The sequence below is a fragment of the Chelmon rostratus genome, chromosome 1, assembly GCF_017976325.1.
Source record: "Chelmon rostratus isolate fCheRos1 chromosome 1, fCheRos1.pri, whole genome shotgun sequence".
NCBI lineage: Eukaryota > Metazoa > Chordata > Actinopteri > Chaetodontiformes > Chaetodontidae > Chelmon > Chelmon rostratus.
This window is the reverse complement of record NC_055658.1, coordinates 8,436,695-8,458,051: the sequence shown is the minus strand read 5'-3', so window position 1 is coordinate 8,458,051 and position 21,357 is coordinate 8,436,695. Positions and strand designations below refer to the sequence as shown.

Sequence of the window (21,357 nt, the reverse complement as noted above, 5' to 3'; positions counted from 1 at the left end):
GCCATGCAGTGCTTTGACTACTACGACTGTGTGAGTCATTTTCTTACTAACACAAGCTGAATGGTATGTAGCTTTACAACTTCCTAGAAACAGTAAAAAGCCAAATTCTCTCCTCACCTTACCACCCTCTTTTCTCTCTGTTCCGCCTCCCTCACCCTCCCTTTATCTCCTCCTCCCTAATTAGACTGCCCCCCCTTCCTTCTTCTACCACCTCCATCACGGAGCTTGCCTCCAAGGCGTCAGCCAAACAGCCAATAGCAGAGGAGAGGATGTGGCACTCACCCTCCCAGTGGCCGCTCACGCTCTCTAACCAATGAGCTCAGAGATAGTGGGCAGGGCTCATGTTCTGGCCCTCCCTGCCTCTCTCTCTCCCCCCCTCTCTGCCTCCTGCAGCTAAACTTGCTGTCTCACCCATGCTTCCTGGCCTCACTCACATGTTCAGAGAGGGAAGAGCTGTAGAGTCTTAGCCGCACATGAAGCAGCTCTGTCTATTTTAAACCACACCAGATTGGATTCAGGATATTTTTATATCTCTTGCGGTGTGTAGCAGATTACATGTGCGAAGTGCAGCCAGAGCAGAGTTTTATTTGCTTTTTACTACCTTTTTATTTTGGATTTTTCTCCATCCAACTGTAGTTGAACGTGTGTGTCTGAGACAGAGAGTGAGAGAGAGAGAGTGTGTGTGTGTGTGTGTGTGGGTTTGAGTGAGTCTGCATGTGTGTGTGAGAGGGAAAGAGGACCAGGATGATTGCAGCCCAGCTACTAGCCTATTACTTCACTGAACTCAAGGATGACCAGGTTAAAAAGGTGAGCCTGTTCTGTTTCTTCTCCTGCCATTTCTGCCATTATGTTTGAATGACTGATAGAGACCGATATGAAGAAATGCGCTGTATGGCTGAGGGGAGCAGAGTTGGGTGAAATGCGCTGTATGGCTGAGGGGAGCAGAAAGCAGGTCATTGAGTTTACTCATACTGTCATCTTCACAATTTTGCTGTAAGACTGCAGTTTTTCAGTAAGTCCAGAGACCTTTGTTCTATCGCTTGAGACAGTGAATGAAACATAGATCATGTTAGGAGAGAAGTGAAAAAGCTTTCATTTCAAGAGCACTATTTGTCAATATAAGTTTTAAATCAATGTGGCTCAGTGGGACGTGACCCGCTGCACAGGGGTGTGTTTGTGTGGTAAGATGTGTGAGGAGACGTGACACACACGAGGAGGAGGAGAGAGGAAGTCAGAGGCAAAGATGAAAGCTCAGATGAGCAGAGGGATGTTCAGTCCATCTTCAGTTTCTCTGAAGTTCTCGTTAAAATGACACTCACTCATTTCTCTCTCATTTCCTTTAATGAGATAGGAAATTTACAGCCTTTCATCGTTTTACAGCAGTCTGTTAGCAGATCCTTTGACACTGTGATGCTCAAGGAAGATATTCTGTGTTTTCTTTCTTTTCCCACAAAAAAGAGAAAATCTAATAAATGAGTTGCAATGTATGTGACTTATCTTCCTTGTCTCCATATCTGCCTCTGTCCAGTGTCTATGTGCTTTATGTCTGTTAAAAGCTTATCTCCTGTAGCATTCATGTGTGTTCAAGCAACCAGAATGAGGAAAGGACTGATAGAAATGCCACTTAGAAAAAACTCCCAAGAGCTGATTCTTGCAGCGTCTGGCTGAATATGAAACGGTCATGGTGAAAGAAACGTGGAGGGACATTAGCTGAATCTTATCAATGTGCGTCTTTCATAGCTTCTCAGCTCTGAAGCCCTCACTGTAAGACTCATGGTAACTCACTGGACCAGTCATTCCTGTAGAGCGGCGTGCGTGTGCGTGTGTGTGTGTGTGTGTGTTGACGGGTCTGAGCTTTTCCAGTCACTCAAACCCCAGCAGTTCCCAGTACGTCTTCCTTAAGTGTGCCTTAACATAATGTTGCTGGGCAATAAACACCGTCCTGTAAACTAATGTAGTTCCTTAAGGTAAAACTGAGTCATAGGAAGTTGACACTCTCAGAACCATTTGTTTATTGCCATATTGCAATGTGTTTTATGATTCTCACATGGCGCGGGGTCCCTTTAAGGTCGCTCCCTGATGATGTCACACGTCATCACCCACTGCAAATTCTGCATTAAAGCGCTTGTGTTTTTCCTGTACAAATGGAAAAAGTTAGCTATCACACTTCCTTCCTCCATTTTCTGCCGTAGCTGCTTTTTCAGTACGGTGAAAATGGGCAAGCTTTATTCACACTATCCAGGATACACAAAGCTGTCATTCCCAGGTGTGCCAAAGTCAAATCAGACTTTGTAAAGGTAAAAGACATTTATCAGCAGCCACGATCGGATGTAAGACAACACACCTCCCTCCCTCCTTACTCCTGCTCTCTTCCTCTCCCTAAAATAGGCCAGCTTTGAACCATGTGACCATAGGTGACAGGAGGAGAAGGCTTACACACACACACACACACACGCTGTGCCAGGTGTGTAGCCATTGTGTGGTTTTTCAAAGAGCAGCGTTTGTCCGGGCCTCAACGACAGCTTCTCTACCACTGAAATTGTGCAACATACAGCTCAGGGTTTTAAGCAACCATGAGTGAAAAGTGTGCAAATAATCCCATCACCTATTTGTTTTCAGACAAACTGTGTGTCTCATCAGTTGTTAAAGAGCTTCAATCAGCTGAGTGCGACTCCACTCAATCCACTGCAGTGTCCTTGACTGTACTCTCTGACACACAGTGCGCTGATAGTGGGCATCTAAAGCAGTGTTTCAGTGTGTGTGTGTGTGCGGGAAGGGAAGGTGCAGGAGAGGACAGTGTAGAGGACAGTATTTTTCCACATGGCAAGACTGTGTGTGCACAACATCGTGCACATATACATACACAATGGAGTCAGGTTTCAGTGCTTCCTCAAGCCAACTCGCGGTGACGAGGAGAACACGGCATTGTTGAGAGGAGGAATGCAAACAGAAAGGAGAGGGAAAGAGGAGAAAGGGGGGACGAAAAAGGGAGGGAAGGAGAGGCAGAGAGAGAAAGAGAGAGTGTTTGTGTGTGATCTCTTCCTGTAACTTAAACCAAGCCTCAGGCTGTGTCAAAGAAGGATGTGTGTCAGAGGTGTGTTGAGGGGAAAACATGGCCTTTACAGGCTCATGTGTGCAGGCCACAGAGGCCTCGCATCACCACACCAAAGAATGTCTCTTTGCTCAAAATCAGCAGAAAAACTGGAAACTCCTCCTTTGGTCAGAAAAAAATAAATCTAATTATTAAACTCAGAAAAACAAAATTTCATAGGAATTTGACAATGAATCATAGTTGTTCTCTACAGCCCACAGCAGAGATATTTATCTAAGCTACGTGAGATCAGATGATGCTCTGCTGTACTAAAGTGCTTAGGCATGGTTTCCAGCTGCAGAGGGCTGAGTCATGGTACAGTGATGCAAATTTCTTCCCTGCAGCATGAATTGACTTCAGTCTGGGTTCAGTGGATTTCTCTTGGTTTGATGTGGAGGAATGTGGACAATACCTCCATTTAATCCTCCCCTTTTTGTGACCCAGGACCAGGCTGATCAGCCTGGAGCACATTGTTATTTAAGTAGACAATTCAATTAGCTGATTAGGAACACATTCTTATTTTAACCAGGCTTTTTGAATAACAATTGAACTTAGTTAGCTGAGTGCACATATATAAACTGGTGACAAAACATTATGTGGGTAGGTTAACGGTATCAGCATGAACACATTTCTGACCTGTTAAAAGTACCTCAGCCCCATCAACACAGTTTGTCTAGTGTTTCCTTTGTCTTAGTGGTAAATTAAAGATTAGCTCTCATTTCCATGCATATGTGCACAGCCTAGGAAGTAATTTTACAAATACAGTTGTATTCAGCGATACAGTTGGTTGCACAAGGTGGTGATAGCAGGAGCGTTAACCATTAGAAGCAATGAGCAGGAGGGAGCAGCAGTGCTGGCAGGCAGCAGCAGTGTGTAGCAGTTGGCATGGGCAGAACGGGTAAGCAGCTTAAACAGATCATCGTGTTGAGGCGTCAAACCTGAATGGATCTGTTTACATCAGCTGACTACTGAGAGGTGCACGTGACCTGCACTAAACTTGACATGTGATATCAACTGACTTAAGTGACATCACTTGAGGTAATTTAGCTCCCTGTTCAGCAAAAAAAAATTAACAACAACAACAAAATTACCTTGAGAGGCAGCTGGATTCACGAGATCACCCCAGGGCTTGTCAAGTTATGAGGCAGGACGACAGTTGTTTCGGGTCAAACAGCGCCCCATCAGGAACTCCTGGCAGCTACAGGCGGGTGTGGTTTAGGTGTGACGACAGCGAGTGAAACGACTGTTCATTCAGGTTAGCTCAGATGCTGCGATAGCACCAGTTATATCAGAACAGGAGAGTATTTCTTCATGAAAGAAGAGTAAAGAATGGTACAGAAGCTGTTTCTTAATGGAAAAGATGCTTTCGCTGTTCCCCCCGCTGGCTTCAGCAAGAGTCCTACCTCATCATATGGCTCGTTGATCCGATTGGTTGATGTTATCCAATCACCTGCCATGCTTGAAAGTGCCAGCCCGTTTCCAAGGATGTTTTACCCAGTGCCTCTGTGTAACAAACCATCTGTAATGCCAAGCTAGCCACAGAGCTTTACAGTTTTTCACACATGCAGTTGTATCACACTTGAAAACAGATTTTGATGTGGAAGAACGGTGGAGTTACCTTTTAAGCCTCGTAAACATTGTTTTGGATGGATGGTAATGATGGGATCAAGTCCCAAGTTTGGACTTCAAGCATTCACATCATGGAATGAGTTTTGGCAATTTGGCAAGTTTCATTAAAAAATGTCAGTTTACTATTTCAGTGATTATTTACACAATGTTGTGATATGTTTTAATGTTGACAGGCAAAGTTTGTGCTATTTTCTTATATCAGGATTAATTTAGGGTGTGTTCACCTTCAGCCTTAGATGACTTGCAGCCTCAGACGCCTGTTGCTTAGACCGTAGTAGCTTGAGAGAGAGCTGCATGGACCAGTGAGCGACAAACAACACAGAGCTGCAGACAGTATTGATTCTCAATGGAATCACCAGTACTCGCAGCCATTTCACAGTACACAGATTCATCTGTTCCATTGTGAGTATCACCAGTATTGATAAATGGAACTTTAACAAGGTGTAAACTGAATAGAAGCGGGATGTGTCAATACAAGACCATGCAGTTAGTTTGGAGAAACGCCAGGCTTTCTCATCCGGTCTGGTTCTGTACTCATTCAGCCATGACATAAAATGTACGTGGCTGAACTCTACATGAGATGTTATCGGTGGAAGCTGCTGATATTTGTTGCGCATTTGTCTTGATCAGCTCTGCTTTCATTACCTCAGGGTGAACAGCTGACCTGGGTCAAACACACCACATGCAAAAACACAAATACAAATGCTCCGCCTGTTTGTAACCTGCGTGGTGCCTTACCACAGGGCACATCAGGACTAAGATGCCACAAAGAACCAAGATGACTCTCAAATACTCTGCTTTAAATGGTTTAATGTGTTGTGATACACCAACAAATCTCTAACAGTTTGACGAACTGTTCGGTGATGCTGCTTGTTCAATGTGCAGATCTGAATATTAGATAAAATGGCATTTACTTTGCATGTGAGCGCACATACTAGTTTCTGTGTGTGGCTGTGAGAGATAGCAGGTGCAGTGTTTTTGTGTAGAGACATGCGGTTTGCTTGTGTGTGTGTTTATGGTGTATTTCAAAAAAGACATGCTGAGGGCAAGCCAGAGCGTCATTAGGGCTGGGCGTCGTCAGGTGCTGACGTGTCACTGCAGTTTAAACGTCTGTTCAAACCACCGACTAGACCTCAGCGTAAACTACAACTCAGGGTGGGCTGTGGGCCTGTTTGTGGTGTGCTCCAGCAGGTTATACCTGTATTTCACTGAGGTTCTGAAGGTGGGGGGTTACATTTACTCGCCTGTGGGCTCCCGAATGACAACAGCGTGTGCTAATGAGCTTTCATCCCAGAGGCAAACTCCACATTTAGACAGAATATGGGGAATGTAACACCTCCAAGTAGTTAAGAGTTGAACAGTGCTCTTCTCATACATGTGACTCTCCATCCATGTCGACTCACATCTTGTTTATACTATACTGCATGGTTAAACATCAGTAATGTTTGTAGAGATCCAAAAGCCAAATCTTTCTTCATCCCTGCTAGTACACTCACACCCAAATTGGTGTTATCCTCCACCAGTTACCAAAGACCAGGGCTGCAGGAAATACAGTCAGTGTGTGACTGCTGAAACAGGAAATTACAACATTCCTATCTGATGTCTGTTACAATGAGCACTAATTGTAAATCATCAAATTGACGTCTCAGTACACACAAGCATTATTTGTGTGTGAATACTGAATCATGTGAGCATGTTTGTGTGAGCTGGGCTTATCCTGTGAGTGCTTTATATATATCTCACTTTCTGGTCTTCGTTATGAAACCGACTGGTGATTATCCTGTTATGAGTCCTTCTGACAACTCAAAGAGTTAATCCCATCGCACTAAACTGTCATTTTACATAGCAAGTCATAATAAATGCTGGTTGATGAAGTATTCAGATCCTTTACTTAAGTAAAAGTACTAACACCACACTGAAAAATAATAAGTACTAGAAAGGTATTGCTTTGGAACTGTTAAACTTAAAGTAAATGTAAGTACATTCAGGAAAATCTACTTAAAGAATTAAAAGTAAAAGTTCTCCACACAGAAAAAAAACTATTACAGAAAATAGCATTAGATTATTATTACTCACATATTTGTGAAGCTGGAGACGTGAAATATTTTTTGGATGAAAAATAAGAGTTGCCAATTAATTTTGTGTATATTGGCCAATTGATTAATCAACTAATTGTTGCAGATGTCTTTCTTGAAACTGCTGGGTACTCTCACTTATAACAAGCATTATATTTTATAAACTCTTTGTAGGTTTTGAATTAAAAAAAGTTAAATACTTTATTAGTAACTAAATCTGCTAAATACATGTAATGAAATAAAAAATACAATATTTCCCTCTGAAATTGAGTGGAGTAGAAGTAAAAAGTGGCATTAAAAGTACAAGTACATCAAATTTGTACTTCAGTACAGTACTTGACTGAATGTACCACTGACGCTTACATCCCACCACTGACAATGAGCATGACACTTGACCAGAGTTACGTGTCTGTAACAATCTGCTGGTGTGTCGCACTCGTGAATAAAGTAGGTCTTGTCGTCATCATGCAGTGTGATGCAACAATGGATTTCACCAGGATTGTTTAACATCCTGTTCCTAAAAGGCCACACAGCTCAGGCTTTTGTGTGCTGCGTCTGTGACAGTTTACACAGCGGGCAGTTTCGACAGGCAACCTGACCGGTCCAAGATGTGTGTCCAGAACTGCTGATAACAGCTTTAAGGCACACCTAACTGTGCTTTGACTGTGCAACTGGCACTGCTGCTGCCAGTATGGCGACCAAACAGTCAGTAAATTCAGTCAGTAAGTGATGAGACTATCATCACAGCCTCGTCACTGTCATACCCATAAAACAAAGGCACAGGGAGCACCCTTCTGTGCAATACTGCCTGATAACAGCGCTGAGTGAGTTTCATGTACTTCCTGGTCTTGCTGTGTGTCAGGCTGGTGGTGCTGTGCTTTTTATTAGATATTGACTGTAAAACACAGCAGGATGTGAGTCATCAATTATTGTGCAATAAAGCAATATAGAAATAGTCGTTATGAAAGATTGTAATAAAGACAGTTTGTGTCTGATTCATTTCTTGGTTAAGCAGGGCAGGGATCGATCTATCTTTATTTCAGTCAGTTCAGGAGGGGGATGACAACAAACATTTTTGGATTGGGAGTTTTCATATTCGCTGCGTCATCATGCTTACAGAAAATAAAGGCCATGTCATTAGCAAAACCAGTAAATCTCAGTTATTATTATTATTATTATTATTATAGACTGAAAGTTAATAAGCCAGTGTCAGAGGATAGTGGGGTGTGGGGTATTGTTGCAGTGCCAGATGGATGATTAATAGTTAAGATTAACAGATAAACAGTCAACACTTGTTTTTTTTTTTTTCAGATCGATAAGTACTTGTACTCCATGCGTTTCTCTGATGAGACGTTACTGGACATCATGCAGCAGTTTCGGAGGGAGCTGGTCAAAGGACTGGGTCGGGACACCAACCCCACCGCTGCGCTGAAGATGCTGCCAACGTTTGTGCGCTCGATCCCTGATGGCTCTGGTTAGTGCCTCTGATGCTTACTGTAACCATGGTTACAAGCACTTTCTATGATGATCTCAGTGTCAGAACCAGTTTGCCTATTTTACTTTTACAGTTCTGGTGCTGTGAGTCTACAGTACTAACTAACCCAGCATGTGTAGTCTAGAAGCAGAACCACATTGTGACAGCTGTTGATAGCTGTTTACATAACCTGAGAGCAATGCAATCCAGAGTGATAAAACCTTTCTGATGGATGATTGTGTTTTAATGAAATGTTGATCTTGTAGAAAATGGATGAAGAAAAAAAACAAACTGTACCTTTCACCTTATCTGACAGCCCAGAGCCCCCCATCGCTTACATTCATCTAACCTGAACTCTGCTGTATGGTGACATATGCACTTCTCCCTCTCTCTCCCTCTCATTGTCTGTCTCATGTTGTGAAATCCTAATTTACTGCAGCTGTTCTGCCCTCATAACTCACGTGAATATGTACTTGGAGGTGATTGTCCCTCCATTTGAACTGAGAGACATATTTTATTACCTTAGCCAGGTGCATATTAATGCAAGTAAAGCTCTCTCTCTCACAAATCTACTTAAGTCTACAATGTGAGACCTGAACCTCCAGACACATGCAAACACACACACATCAGAGATTAGCACTAATCCTGTTGCCGTTGTTAGAAAAGACAGTGGCAATCCAAGTCAGAATCCTGAAATTGCAAGTAATTGAACATAATACTTTAATCTGAATTATGGGAATATTACTGTGTCTGGTTAGAAATGCATCACCTGATCAGCAAAGGATTTCAAATAACAAGAAATATTTTATGCACTGCCAACCTAACACGGCCAAATCCAGTTTTAATACTGGTTGTGTCTGCTTCATTTACCTTCCTTTCAAATAAATTATCGGTCAGTCTGCACCACTGACCTGACCTTGCATTCTCATTCTCATTCTGCATCCTCTCTCTCCAAAGGTTTCAGCAATGTGAAATGGGCAGAGGTGAAAATGTAATGAGAACCTTTAGGCAGAATCAGCATAATGTGGTATTTCTGTTTTTAATCGTTGCCGTATAAATCAGTGGGCTATCTACTTTAACTATGCCTGCTGCAGCAACACCAGCAGCTCTCTGACCGGTGGGACATCATGTTAGTACTTGAGATGAAGCTTTGATTTGATTGTACGACGTCATTGAGGGATAGGAGTTAAGTAATAAAAGGACACAGACTGTGTGTGCAATGTGTTGGCACTGACTGGTTTATCACTTCTTATCAAAGGCCAGTACACTCTCTGAGTCCTCTTACTAATGAGCTATGATAAGCACAGAAAGCAGTATTTTTCCTACAGCTTAACCCTGACAAAACAGAGGTTTTCATTTCTGCCCCAGCGGGTGAAAGTTATGGAAAGCCTTGGCTCTTTAGCCTCTTCTGCTCAAGGTGTTTCTATGGCCCAGGCAGACACATCGCTTAACTCAGGCCCATTGTGTACTTAGCTGAGATGGAGATGGTTATGTATGTGTTTATTTCCTCCTGTCTTGACTACTGGCATCCATAAACGGCTTTCAAGCTTCTAACCAAGTCCTCCAAAAGGTCTCAGGTAACACTATTCCTGACGTCTTTGCACTGGCCTAAATTAAGAATCAAGATCCTTGTAGTCATGATCTGCCACCAAGAGCTACTGCAGACATACCAGTAGGAAGCAGAGGTCCTCTGATCAGGGTTTGTTGGCCGCTCCTCACTCCAGGAGTCTGTGCTTTTGAGGTTTTAGCTCCTAATCTTTGTAACTGTCCACCCCTGGATTTAAGATCTGTTTAAACACATTTTAAAAGCAGCTCAAATCCCTTTTGTTGAGACTTGCTTTTTTTCAATTTGTGACATCTGCTCTTGAAAGGTTCTATAAATAAACTTACTCCATTCCAATAAACCAGTGATGTTCCAAATTCAGACATAATGAATAAACTACAGTCACTACTTACGGTCAAGTGGCCGTAAATATTTCATGTGAGAATAAGTAGCGGTCTTAATCGTGTGTGTGTGTGTGTGCGTGTGCGTGTGCGTGTGCGTGTGTGTGTGTGTGCGTGTGTGTGTGTGTGTACTCAGGGGTTAGGGTCAAGGTTTATGTATAGAGGAGAGGTTTCTTTTCATTTTAACACACTTGCATCCATTCATGAGGATAACAAACAATTACAACAATAACAAAGAGACCATGATTACCTTACAGCTTTTTTAGTTACGATAGACCATCACAATGGTGTGGGTGCTCTTTGTTCCTTTTTTCTCTGTTGACAGTTGAATTTAATTAGCTGATAAGCTCCTGCTCAGGTGATATGGCTACTATAATGCCTCTGGTGGGGTTGGGTAATTATTAACCCATAACCCTACAGGAAGTTCATATTGCATCAAAGATTTAAGCAACGTGTACACAACACCATTCACACATGGAAAAACCACATGATGCATGCGTGTAAAAATACACAGACTGCAACTGGAGTTGATGGATGACAGCTTAAGACCAAACACAACACAACTTCTGAAAGAGCTTTCCACACACTCCTTCTTCACCGTGCTCCTTGTAGACCTCACACTGTGTGACATCAATTCACTGTAGAATAATAGTAAGAGCTGTGCTTGTTTGCTAAGCTAACAGACGGAAGACATCCTGATAATGCATGTTTACCTGCCGAGTAATGTCCCCGGCCAGAGCTGTTTCTTAAGAAGAAAACTAATGTTGAAACCGTGTGAAATTTAATTAAGGAAGTCCATCTGCTAGAAATTAAAATGTATGTAAAAGTATAGCTCTATGGCTGTGTATCTAACTGCAAGTGGACATTTTTCCCCCTCTCTTACCTCTTCCCGTCTTCCAAATGTCTCTGCCTCGACAGAGAAGGGCGACTTCATTGCGTTGGATTTGGGAGGCAGTAACTTCAGGATCCTCCGCGTCCGAGTGAGCCACGAGAAGAAACAGACCGTTCAGATGGAGAGTCAGATCTATGACACGCCAGAGGACATCATTCACGGCAGTGGATCAAGAGTAGGTTTACACTGAAATACACACACACACACACGCACACACACTTCAGCCCAACCTGAGACATCCTCTCTCTCTCTTTCCACCTCTGCTCCAGCTGTTCGACCATGTGGCAGAGTGTCTTAGTGACTTCATGGAGAGACACAACATCAAAGACAAGAAGCTCCCTGTTGGATTTACCTTCTCCTTCCCCTGCCAGCAGACCAAACTAGATGAGGTAAGACAAAAGTAAAAACTGATTGACTGATCAGGTTTCTCCATCAAGGCTGGGAAGTATCTTTCTTGCTGCTACAGTTTGCTACATAGTCGGCATCATATCAATCTCTTTCCTGTTCTCACTCCCCTCTCTGCCTGTTTGTCTGCAGGGCTTTCTGCTAACATGGACAAAGCGTTTCAAAGCCAGCGGAGTGGAGGGAATGGACGTCGTCAAGCTGCTCAACAAAGCTATTAAGAAACGAGGGGTGAGTCTTATCATTAGTCCCTACACTTCAGTTCTGTAGTCTGAAGTTATCAAACTTCTTTATCCTACTGTATGATTCAAACTGGGATGCAGAATGGCGGAGGTGACGGCAAACCATTGCTGCAAAAAAAACCTCACGTGTGTGCTTTCACTTGTTTCAGGACTATGATGCTGACATCATGGCAGTGGTGAATGATACCGTGGGAACCATGATGACCTGTGGTTTCGATGACCAGCGCTGTGAAGTCGGCATTATCATCGGTACCTCAACAATGTGCACTTGAATGGTTGAGGAATCAGTCAAAATCAAGAGCGTATTTGGCATTGTTGCAAGTAAAATGAAAAAAAAAACTGATATAAAACAAAGTTAGTGCACATCGCAAACTCAGCGCCATCGTCTGTTTATCAAGGGCAAGGAAGTAATTGTCAGTTTAATGGATAAATCCAGTAAGTTTCATATAAATGAGATTAAGCTGGGAGGATATGTGTTTCTCTGTGTGTAGGTACTGGCACCAATGCGTGCTACATGGAGGAGCTGCGTAACATCGACCTGGTGGAGGGAGACGAGGGCAGGATGTGTGTGAACACTGAGTGGGGGGCCTTCGGAGACGACGGCAGGCTGGAGGACATCAGGACGGAGTTTGACAGAGAGATAGACCGAGGCTCTATCAACCCCGGCAAGCAGCTGTAAGTCAAACCAAAACAATTGCAGTCGCGTTCATCATGAGCTGATTTATAATGCTGTGGTTTCAGATCCAAGTTAGCCTGCATGTTTGCTGTTTACACACAGAAGTCTTTGACTCTGTTAATATCTCTAGCAGAGAAAAGTAAGTGATTTCTCTAAAAATGTGAGATGCCTTTAGTGTCAGCATGAGGCGAGCAGCATCTGAATGAGCACATCAAAGGCTTCCTCCGAATTGAAAACCGGTAGAACAGGTTCAGCAACTAAAAGCTCAACTAGTGGCATCTTTAATTGGTAGAGAGCAGCTATCTGTTGGGGAAACGTACGATGATTTTCATCCAAAGCTCAGAGAGACGCTTTTGTGTGTTTGCTTTACCCACCGCTCACTTTCTCTTTCGCTGTGTGGTAGATTTGAGAAGATGGTCAGTGGTATGTACATGGGGGAGCTGGTTCGTCTCATCCTGGTGAAGATGGCCAGAGAGGGCCTGCTGTTCGAGGGGAGGATCACCCCTGAGCTGCTCACCAAGGGGAAGTTTGAGACCAAACACGTCTCAGCCATAGAGAAGTACGTCACACTTCATTTACATTCCCGTGCAGTTCCTTAATGAAGTAGAATGTGAATAATAAAACCTGAAATCATGTATATGCCTGGTCCATCGTAGCTTCTCTGTCTTTCATGTTTAGGAGTAAGGAGGGGCTGTCCAAGGCCAGAGAGATTTTAAGCAGACTCGGTGTGGAGCCCTCAACTGACGACTGCATCGCTGTGCAGCATGTGCGTACTGTTGCAGAAATTGCACTTGAATCCTGTTCAGAGAAGCCATTTCAATTAGGGACGCAATGCTTAGTTTGCTTGGAAGTATTATGTTTGACTCTCTAAAGCATGTGGGAAGAACAAAATTGAAACAGATGTTGAGATGCTTTTGCAAACATAATCACGTAGCTTTGCATGTGAGATCCGAGGGTTTGGAGCAGGTTCTGCCGTAGAGTTTACAAAAATGGAAAGCTGCTTTGTTTATTTTATTCTGCAGTCAATGAAGTGTCTCTCCTCCCCTCGTCCCTCAGGTTTGCACCATTGTGTCTTTCCGCTCTGCCAGCCTGATAGCTGCCGTGCTGGCAGGCATCCTACTGAGGCTAAAGGAGAACAAAGGAGTGGCACGCCTCCGAACCACTGTTGGCATCGATGGATCTCTATACAAGATGCACCCACAGTGAGTGGCGATAAGGTTAAAGATAAGATAAGAATGCATGCGTGTGTGGTGATTTGTAAACCCTTCATTTTGTTTGATTAACTTTTGATATTAGGCGTCTCATTGCTCCTCATGTTTCCACAAAAATCATTAAGAGCTGCTGTCCGGTGTTTGGAGGTGGCTTGTGTTGTGCAGGAGACCACTGTTCTTATGAAAAGTTTAACTTAGATTCTCCTATATCTATTTCAGATATGCCCGTCGTCTTCATAAGACAGTCCGCCGTTTGGTCCCGGACACTGATGTTCGGTTCCTCCTATCAGAGAGCGGCAGTGGAAAAGGGGCAGCCATGGTGACAGCTGTGGCGTACCGACTCGCCGAACATTCACGACAAATCGCCCAAACGCTATCCGAATTCCGCCTGACGACCGAACAGCTGCTGGAGGTGAGAGCAGAGAGATACTGTTGTGAGTGTGTGTGTGTGTGTGTGTGTGTGTGTGTGTGCGCGCGTGTGTGTGTGTGTGTGTGTGTGTGTGTGTGTGTGTGTGTGTCTTTCACTGTGTGTTACTTCACTATTTAAGATATTCTTCATTTTGTTCAGGTAAAGAAGCGAATGAGGATAGAGATCCAAAATGGCCTTTCAAAGAGCACTCAGGACACTGCTACTGTCAAAATGCTGCCAACCTTCGTACAAAGCACTCCTGATGGCACAGGTGACACATACACACTCACACAAGCTGGTACTTTTGGATGATACGATTTGGTTCTGTGCTTACATTTTTTTCAAAAAACATTTTCCTAATTCAACCCTAACATTTGTTTAACAGAATACAAACATGGCCACTAACAGCCTCGCCGGTAGCTTCTTACATGTCTGCTTGTCTGCCTTTCTCTTCATCCAGAGCACGGTGACTTCCTGGCCTTGGATTTAGGTGGAACCAACTTCAGAGTTCTGCTGGTCAAGATTCGTTCTGGCAAGAGGAGAACAGTGGAGATGCACAACAAGATCTACGCCATCCCTCTCGAAGTGATGCAGGGCACAGGAGAGGAGGTGAGATCCAGCAGCAATCAGACACACTCATCTGTGTTAAACCGACTGAGGTGATGCACACAACAACAAACAACATTTGAAAGAACGCCAGAAGGATGGAGGAGAATCTTTGAACTTAGCCTCCTGTTACCTCAGTGTTACTGCAAAGATTATGGTTAGGTAGTTAGGTAGGAGGTCAGGGGTGACACCTGTTGACTCAGAGGTGAGAAGACAGGATAGAAGTAGGGAAGAAGTCTCGACAGTTGGTTGAGATTAGCATTGATTTGACAGTCTTTAGAACATAGATTTGAATTTAAGGCTAATCTTGTCTGTCACCTTTGGCCTTGTCACGCTGTCCTGAGGATGAAGGACAAGAGATAATTGATTATTGTAATTTCCCTTATGTTTCCTCCGCTGAGACCCTGGCAATGGGACAAGTTGCACCTTTTAATGTGCAGTAGGTAATATTGCACATCATATCACTGCCCAACACTGAGTTGCATGGGGAAGAAAAATGCCACTCATGCCACACACTAATCTGACCAGCAATAAACACCGAATATTAGAGGTTGTAATTAAAAAAACTAATCACTGCTAAAAATGGAAGTGTAGTTTCACATATTGTCATACATTCCTTCTTCCAGCTGTTTGACCACATTGTGCAGTGTATCAGCGACTTCCTGGACTACATGGGGATGAAGAACACTCGTCTTCCTCTGGGCTTCACCTTCTCGTTCCCCTGCAGACAGACCAGCCTGGACGCTGTGAGTGCACGACTCCTCCTTCCTCTCTGACATAATGTACTGTACTGACTTTTCTGGGAGTGGTTTTGTTTTTAGTAACACTGTTTCATGAGCCCAGTAGAATTTTCTGAACCCAGAGAAGACAAAAAAATGCTCACATCCTGCTAAAGATATGACATTTTTTCAATTCTGTGTGTATTTGTGTGTGTGTGTGTGTGTGTGTGTGTGTGTGTGTGTGTGTGCGCGCGCAGGGCATCTTGGTGACATGGACCAAGGGCTTCAAGGCGACAGACTGTGAAGGAGAAGATGTGGTGGGACTGTTGAGAGAGGCTATCAAGAGGAGGGAGGTAGGTTATGAGAGCACAGTGCCGTGGGTAAGCATGGCTCGTGTCTGGAACTTAACGCTGCAATCACATTATGTGTTTCCCCTTTAGGAATTTGACCTGGATGTAGTGGCCATAGTGAACGATACAGTGGGCACCATGATGACCTGTGCCTACGAAGAACCCACCTGTGAGGTTGGACTCATCGCTGGTTAGTTTCCCCTTTATTAAGTCTTTTTGATGCATCCACAGTTTTCCGTGCACTCTCAGTCTAATGTGTCCGTCTGATCACAGGCACTGGCAGCAACGCGTGTTACATGGAGGAGATGAGGAACGTTGAGATGATAGAGGGAGATGAGGGACGGATGTGTGTCAACATGGAGTGGGGGGCTTTCGGAGACAACGGATGCCTTGACGACATGAGGACAGAGTACGACCGAGCTGTGGACGATTACTCCCTCAATCCAGGCAAACAAAGGTTAAAATCCCCTTCACACACAAAAAACCTCAGAAACACCTGTTAGCCTATGAACCCTTTATTTCCTGGACTCATGTTATAAATGACCTCCAACATGTGCGGATGCATGTACGTGTCCATTTACGTGCATGTTTTGTGCTTGCATGTGTTTTACAGATATGAGAAAATGTGCAGCGGCATGTATCTTGGCGAAATTGTGCGAAACATCCTGATAGATATGACCAAGAGAGGATTCCTGTTCAGAGGACAGATTTCTGAAACACTGAAGACCAGAGGCATCTTCGAAACAAAGTTCCTGTCACAGATAGAGAGGTAAAAAAAATAGAAGAAGAAGGGCACTGTGTTGTTCAAGGAGGTGAAAAGTATTCTGGCCTTGTGTCTGTCATCATGCTAAGCTGTGAAAGCAGCAACATCAGTGCCAGTAGTCTGCACTCCATTAACACCTCTTGTAGAACAGCATCTGCAGCAAATTAACTTCACTTATTTCCCTGTTGGGCTCTTCTTAAAAGTGTACTTGAGTCTTTGGTTGAGTTTATTTCCCCTCTGCTAAATGTTCAGCCGTTCTGTCTTTGTCTTTCTCTAGCGACAGGTTGGCTTTGCTGCAGGTGAGATCCATCCTGCAACACTTAGGGCTGGACAGCACCTGCGATGACAGTATCATAGTCAAAGAGGTAAGGTATAGAGAGATACATATGTGAGCATTATGTTAAAATCTGTTTTTCAAATTTGTACCCAGTCAAAACACAAAAGCACAAGTATGTTTAGTAGCTAATCCAGCCTCATGCTTAACCCTTGATAGTACATTCAGAGCTGTGGGGACCGTTTTTGCACCTGTTTGGAGTGAATATGAACTCAACTGACAGCTTATTAGGTCCATATAACTAAAACTATTGCAGGCTAATACAAAAGTCCTGCAATAAATCCATGAAGGTTTTAGTGTTCAGTTTTTGTTGAAGCTGTTTTAGAGAAGTGTTGATTCAACTATACATAGCCTTATACGGATAGGTGTTTCTATTATTTTGTCCACTCCATTTAATCCATTCAGGGTATGCTCAACAGCAGAAACGCTGGTAATGCAATACAGTTAGTGTGGACACTGTGAAAGAGTCTGAACCCCACAGTACATTGTTACTGAGCATGTCTTGTGAAAGAGGCCATGTTAAGTTATATTTATTTTCAACATTTGTGGAGTGATATCATATTTTATGGCTCTGCAAACGGTTGCAGGTATAGTCTGTTAAGTGTTGCAATAATGATAAGGGTTTTGATTCTTACACAGGTGTGTGGAGTGGTGTCACATCGTGCAGCCCAGCTGTGTGGGGCAGGAATGGCGGCCGTGGTGGATAAGATCAGAGAGAACCGAGGACTGGACCATCTGAACATCACTGTGGGGGTGGACGGGACACTCTACAAACTACATCCACAGTGAGTTGAGCTCATCAGTAACAAAACTATTCACGTCATCTAAATGAAAGAGAAGGCTCCTGATCACAGCACTGGTCTGACACGTCAAAAACAACGAGTGAATGATCAGAGACTCATGATCCACAAACAAACATTTAACTAACAGTGACATAATTGTTTCATTATCATTGAGCCAAACAGGTTTATGGCATGTAGAGAAGAGCCTCATGCATCATTGCATGCAGATCATGTTGAATCATGCTTAGTTTGAAACTCGTTAAGTACAGGAAGTGTTGACAGTTGCACAATACAAGAGAGATATTTGAGGTTAAATAAAATGTCTCACTCCACCTCCACCTTTCAGCATGCTAGGTTTAGCACGTGTCATAGACTAATTGCATTATTCTGTCCTTTCAGCATGACTAGCAATATCACAAGCCAAGCTAACATAACCCAAAGAGGCTGTAACTTTTGTATTTTGGCAGCTCTCACTGGCTTTGTGGCACATGTATACAAGTTTTTGTTTAACTTGTTAAACATGTAACCGCTGATCTCACTCACTGTGTTGTAGAGTCAAATCCATTCACTCTTTAACATTATGTCAAATCTGTTGTCTCTTGTCCAGCTTCTCCAAGGTCATGCACCAGACAGTAAAAGAACTGGCCCCTCAGTGTAAAGTCAACTTCCTGCTGTCAGAGGACGGGAGCGGGAAAGGAGCGGCGCTGATCACGGCCGTGGGCTGCCGGCTGAGACAGGAGATGAACAATAAATAGAAAATATCTCTTCTGCCTCACTGTTACACTCTCTCTCCTCCCCTCTGTCCTTTCCCCTCGTCTCCTTCCCTCCTGAATCAAACCAGTCCAGTCAGTGTATCTCACTCCAGTATCTGCTTTAGCTCGTGTACATGGCTGAGAGAGAGGACGTAGCTTTCTCTGCTGTGTTATGCAGCAGAATCAGGCACTGTGTTGTAGTTAGATTACGTTTGATTAACCATTGTAACAATACCCGGACTCGTCAGGGTTTTTCAGTTTTGTGATTTCTGAGGTATAACTTATCATAGAGATGAAACATGCACATGCATCAGAAAAGAGGCCACATGCTCCTGAAATGCTCCCATGAGCTGTTTATCATCGCCACCTGGAGGATTCCTCTGATAACTGCAGTCTGTTACTACGTACCCAGTGCAACAGTTGCAAGACAGTTTCCAAACACTGCTGCACAAAATATTTATCCTTGCAACAAAGTCAGTAGATGCAGAGACAAAAAGCACTGTTTCAGGCCAAAGTGACAAAGGTGTGTCTGTTGTTCGCTGTAGGCTACTGTCTGTTTGTACAAGAAGGCATAAAATGGATATGAGCTCATATATAAATGTGTAATGAGAAGAAAGGGAATATTTTAGCTTTAAAGTTTTTGATGTCTCACCCAGATATAGAGCAATATATTATACGTACATTGTTGCTATTTATTTTATTTTTATATCGGGAGATGATGAAAAATGTTACTGTTGCAATAAGAAGGCACACGGAGGAGGCCATCGTCAAAGTCCCCTCAGACGGTTTCAGGATTTAATGAACCACGTGACAAAAGAGGGACTTCTGCACGATGCTCGATCTGTAGGGAAAGCCATGCCTAATGTGTAGATCTGGTCTAATTTATGACAACAATCCTACTCTAATGTACTCTAATATGTCCAAAGAGCACTCATATTTTAAGTAGAAATCCTGTTGGCACTAATCACAGCTGGTTTTGTCTTAAGAAGCGCTGGCACCAGCCATGGAACATGAATGTGGTGCTAACATGGATGCCAGTGGAACAACAATGGCCAACTGTGTATTAGAAGAATATCACAGTAGCTGAAACTTCAAGGGGAATTTTAACATGTTGGAAAATAAAGCTTGTCCCTGTACTCACTCACTTTACTGTATATGCTCCTAAAAGCTCAGGAGGGCATGCAAGTGAACTACTGAATGGCTCATTCAAGTTGCACAGTTCAGGCAATCATAAAGTTTATTTTTCTCTTAAATAGAATCAAATGATTGCATTAATAATACTCGTTGAGCGACTGGTGGATTTGCTCTAATTTTTATGAGACATATTTTCAATGTGGAGCCTGGTCTTTTGTTTTTTTTAAATTCTAGACAATAAAAAGACAAAAGGTCTTTAAAATCAGGGTCAGTCTGCAGCTGTTGTCCAAGGATGGATCTCTGAGATGCTAACATGCGTTCACTGCCATCTTTGTTAAACACAGTTCAAATCCTGGTTTCTGGGGACAGATTAGCACAAACCCAACCTGAAGCTAAACTGCCAGAATAAAGAGGGTCAGCCTCACCAGCAGGTTGTAAGCTACCCTGATTTGAGATTTTTCCTGACGTAGTCAGACTGAAAGCCAGCTCCACATCACCTAGACACTTTATCTCTGCTTCTGTTCACAAAACCCAGACTGTGTCTGTCCAATGCTGTCAATCAATCAGTCACTAAATAAAGACAAACCTGTGTCAATCTGATGGTGTTTTTGTGCTCATGTACATGTTCTGTTCAGTGGTGTTGTTAGTGTGTTCAGACCCTTTGATGTGTCCTTTAGCAATTCACTAAATCTGCCACATACTGTAGTCCACCTTATTCTCAGGAACCTCAAAAAAACAAGGCACAAAAAGCCTTTTTCTAGTGGAGAGGAGGTGGGAGAGCTGCTGGAGGCAATAAAACTTTATCTCAGACCCATGTATGTGCTCAGCCTCTCTGAAAGCAGATCAGTAACTCAGATCCAGCTTGCATATCAGTCAGTGTATGAAGTAACTGAATTCCTTAACTCATCTCACTGATCTTCTAAGTGTGAACAAATCGCATAAAATCTTAGTATCTTGCTCTTTAGTGAATGGCGAGCAGCAGGACATGACACATCCTGCATTTATTCATGCATTAGATGAGCCTCCTCCTCCCTTTCCTTGTGTTTCCCTGTGTTTCTCCACTGTCCCTTTGTGTCGTTGTCATGGTAGTCTCTCCTTGTGTCTATCTCTCTCTGTGTGTGTGTGTGTGTGTGTGTGTGTGTGTGTGTCTGGACTGGGCACTCCCTGCAATCATGGCTCACCTACTCCTGCTCCTCGTTCCAATCAGCCGTCTCAGCTTCAGCCAATCCATAATCACCAGCCACAGGATCAACATGCGGATCTCCTCACTTTGCCCACACAGCTTGTCTTTTTCTTGTCCACCCTCAAATTTTCTTGCCTAAGTCTGTCTTTCTTACTAAGTCTGTCCTTTTGTCTCAACCTGCCAAGTCTGCCCAGCTGCAGTCCACCACCTGCCTGCTGGCTCCTCCCCACATCTACCTGGATCATTTGTCTGTGTCCTGCATTGGAAGTCCAGCCATTTCCTCAGCCCTGAAGAACTTGACAATAATTGTGACTGTATTTTTTGTACACTTATCGTAAAGACAACAGTAATGGACACAAAATTCATGTTTTATTATTAGAGATTCAGATTTTAGAGTATAATTACTGCACCTCTGTAATAACAACACACAGGCAATAGCTATTTAACCATTTAGAGGCACCTGGAAGCCAACACATTTTCCAGCGTATAGGACAGCTTGTATGACACTGCACTGCGATTTCCCCACTGGAGGGGATCCCCAGAGGGCACTTCACCCCCCTGAGTCCCACCAGTGGGCACGAGAGTACAACCACTGCACACATACATATACTGTCACATTTATTAAACATTATATTGATTTTTATTCAGGCCACAAACATCTAACCTGCTCTTTTGTGTAGACGACAAAT

At 43.3% G+C, this 21,357-nt stretch overlaps 1 protein-coding gene across 1 annotated transcript; it reads left to right on the top strand.

Annotated features, from left to right (window-relative positions):
• Window positions 1-435: 435 nt before the first annotated feature.
• On the top strand, window positions 436-19,243 carry hk1 (hexokinase 1). The gene is made up of 21 exons (XM_041954779.1): window positions 436-807; window positions 8,107-8,269; window positions 11,132-11,280; window positions 11,375-11,494; window positions 11,643-11,738; window positions 11,899-11,998; window positions 12,241-12,424; window positions 12,829-12,984; window positions 13,104-13,191; window positions 13,482-13,627; window positions 13,856-14,048; window positions 14,205-14,316; window positions 14,506-14,654; window positions 15,278-15,397; window positions 15,628-15,723; window positions 15,811-15,910; window positions 15,994-16,177; window positions 16,334-16,489; window positions 16,761-16,848; window positions 17,457-17,602; window positions 18,207-19,243. The coding sequence occupies exons 1-21, from the start codon at window positions 745-747 to the stop codon at window positions 18,352-18,354; spliced, it is 2,757 nt and encodes a 918-aa protein (XP_041810713.1). The 5' UTR covers window positions 436-744; the 3' UTR covers window positions 18,355-19,243.
• Window positions 19,244-21,357: the final 2,114 nt, after the last annotated feature.

What these genes read in the sequence shown, in the direction of transcription:
- hk1 (XM_041954779.1), top strand. Translation starts at nt 745, where the DNA reads ATGATTGCAGCCCAGCTACTAGCCTATTACTTCACTGAACTCAAGGAT. An exon ending in CGACCGAACAGCTGCTGGAG is followed by an intron (nt 14,049 to 14,204) that starts GTGAGAGCAGAG and finishes CATTTTGTTCAG; the next exon opens with GTAAAGAAGCGAATGAGGAT. An exon ending in TGCAGGGCACAGGAGAGGAG is followed by an intron (nt 14,655 to 15,277) that starts GTGAGATCCAGC and finishes TCCTTCTTCCAG; the next exon opens with CTGTTTGACCACATTGTGCA.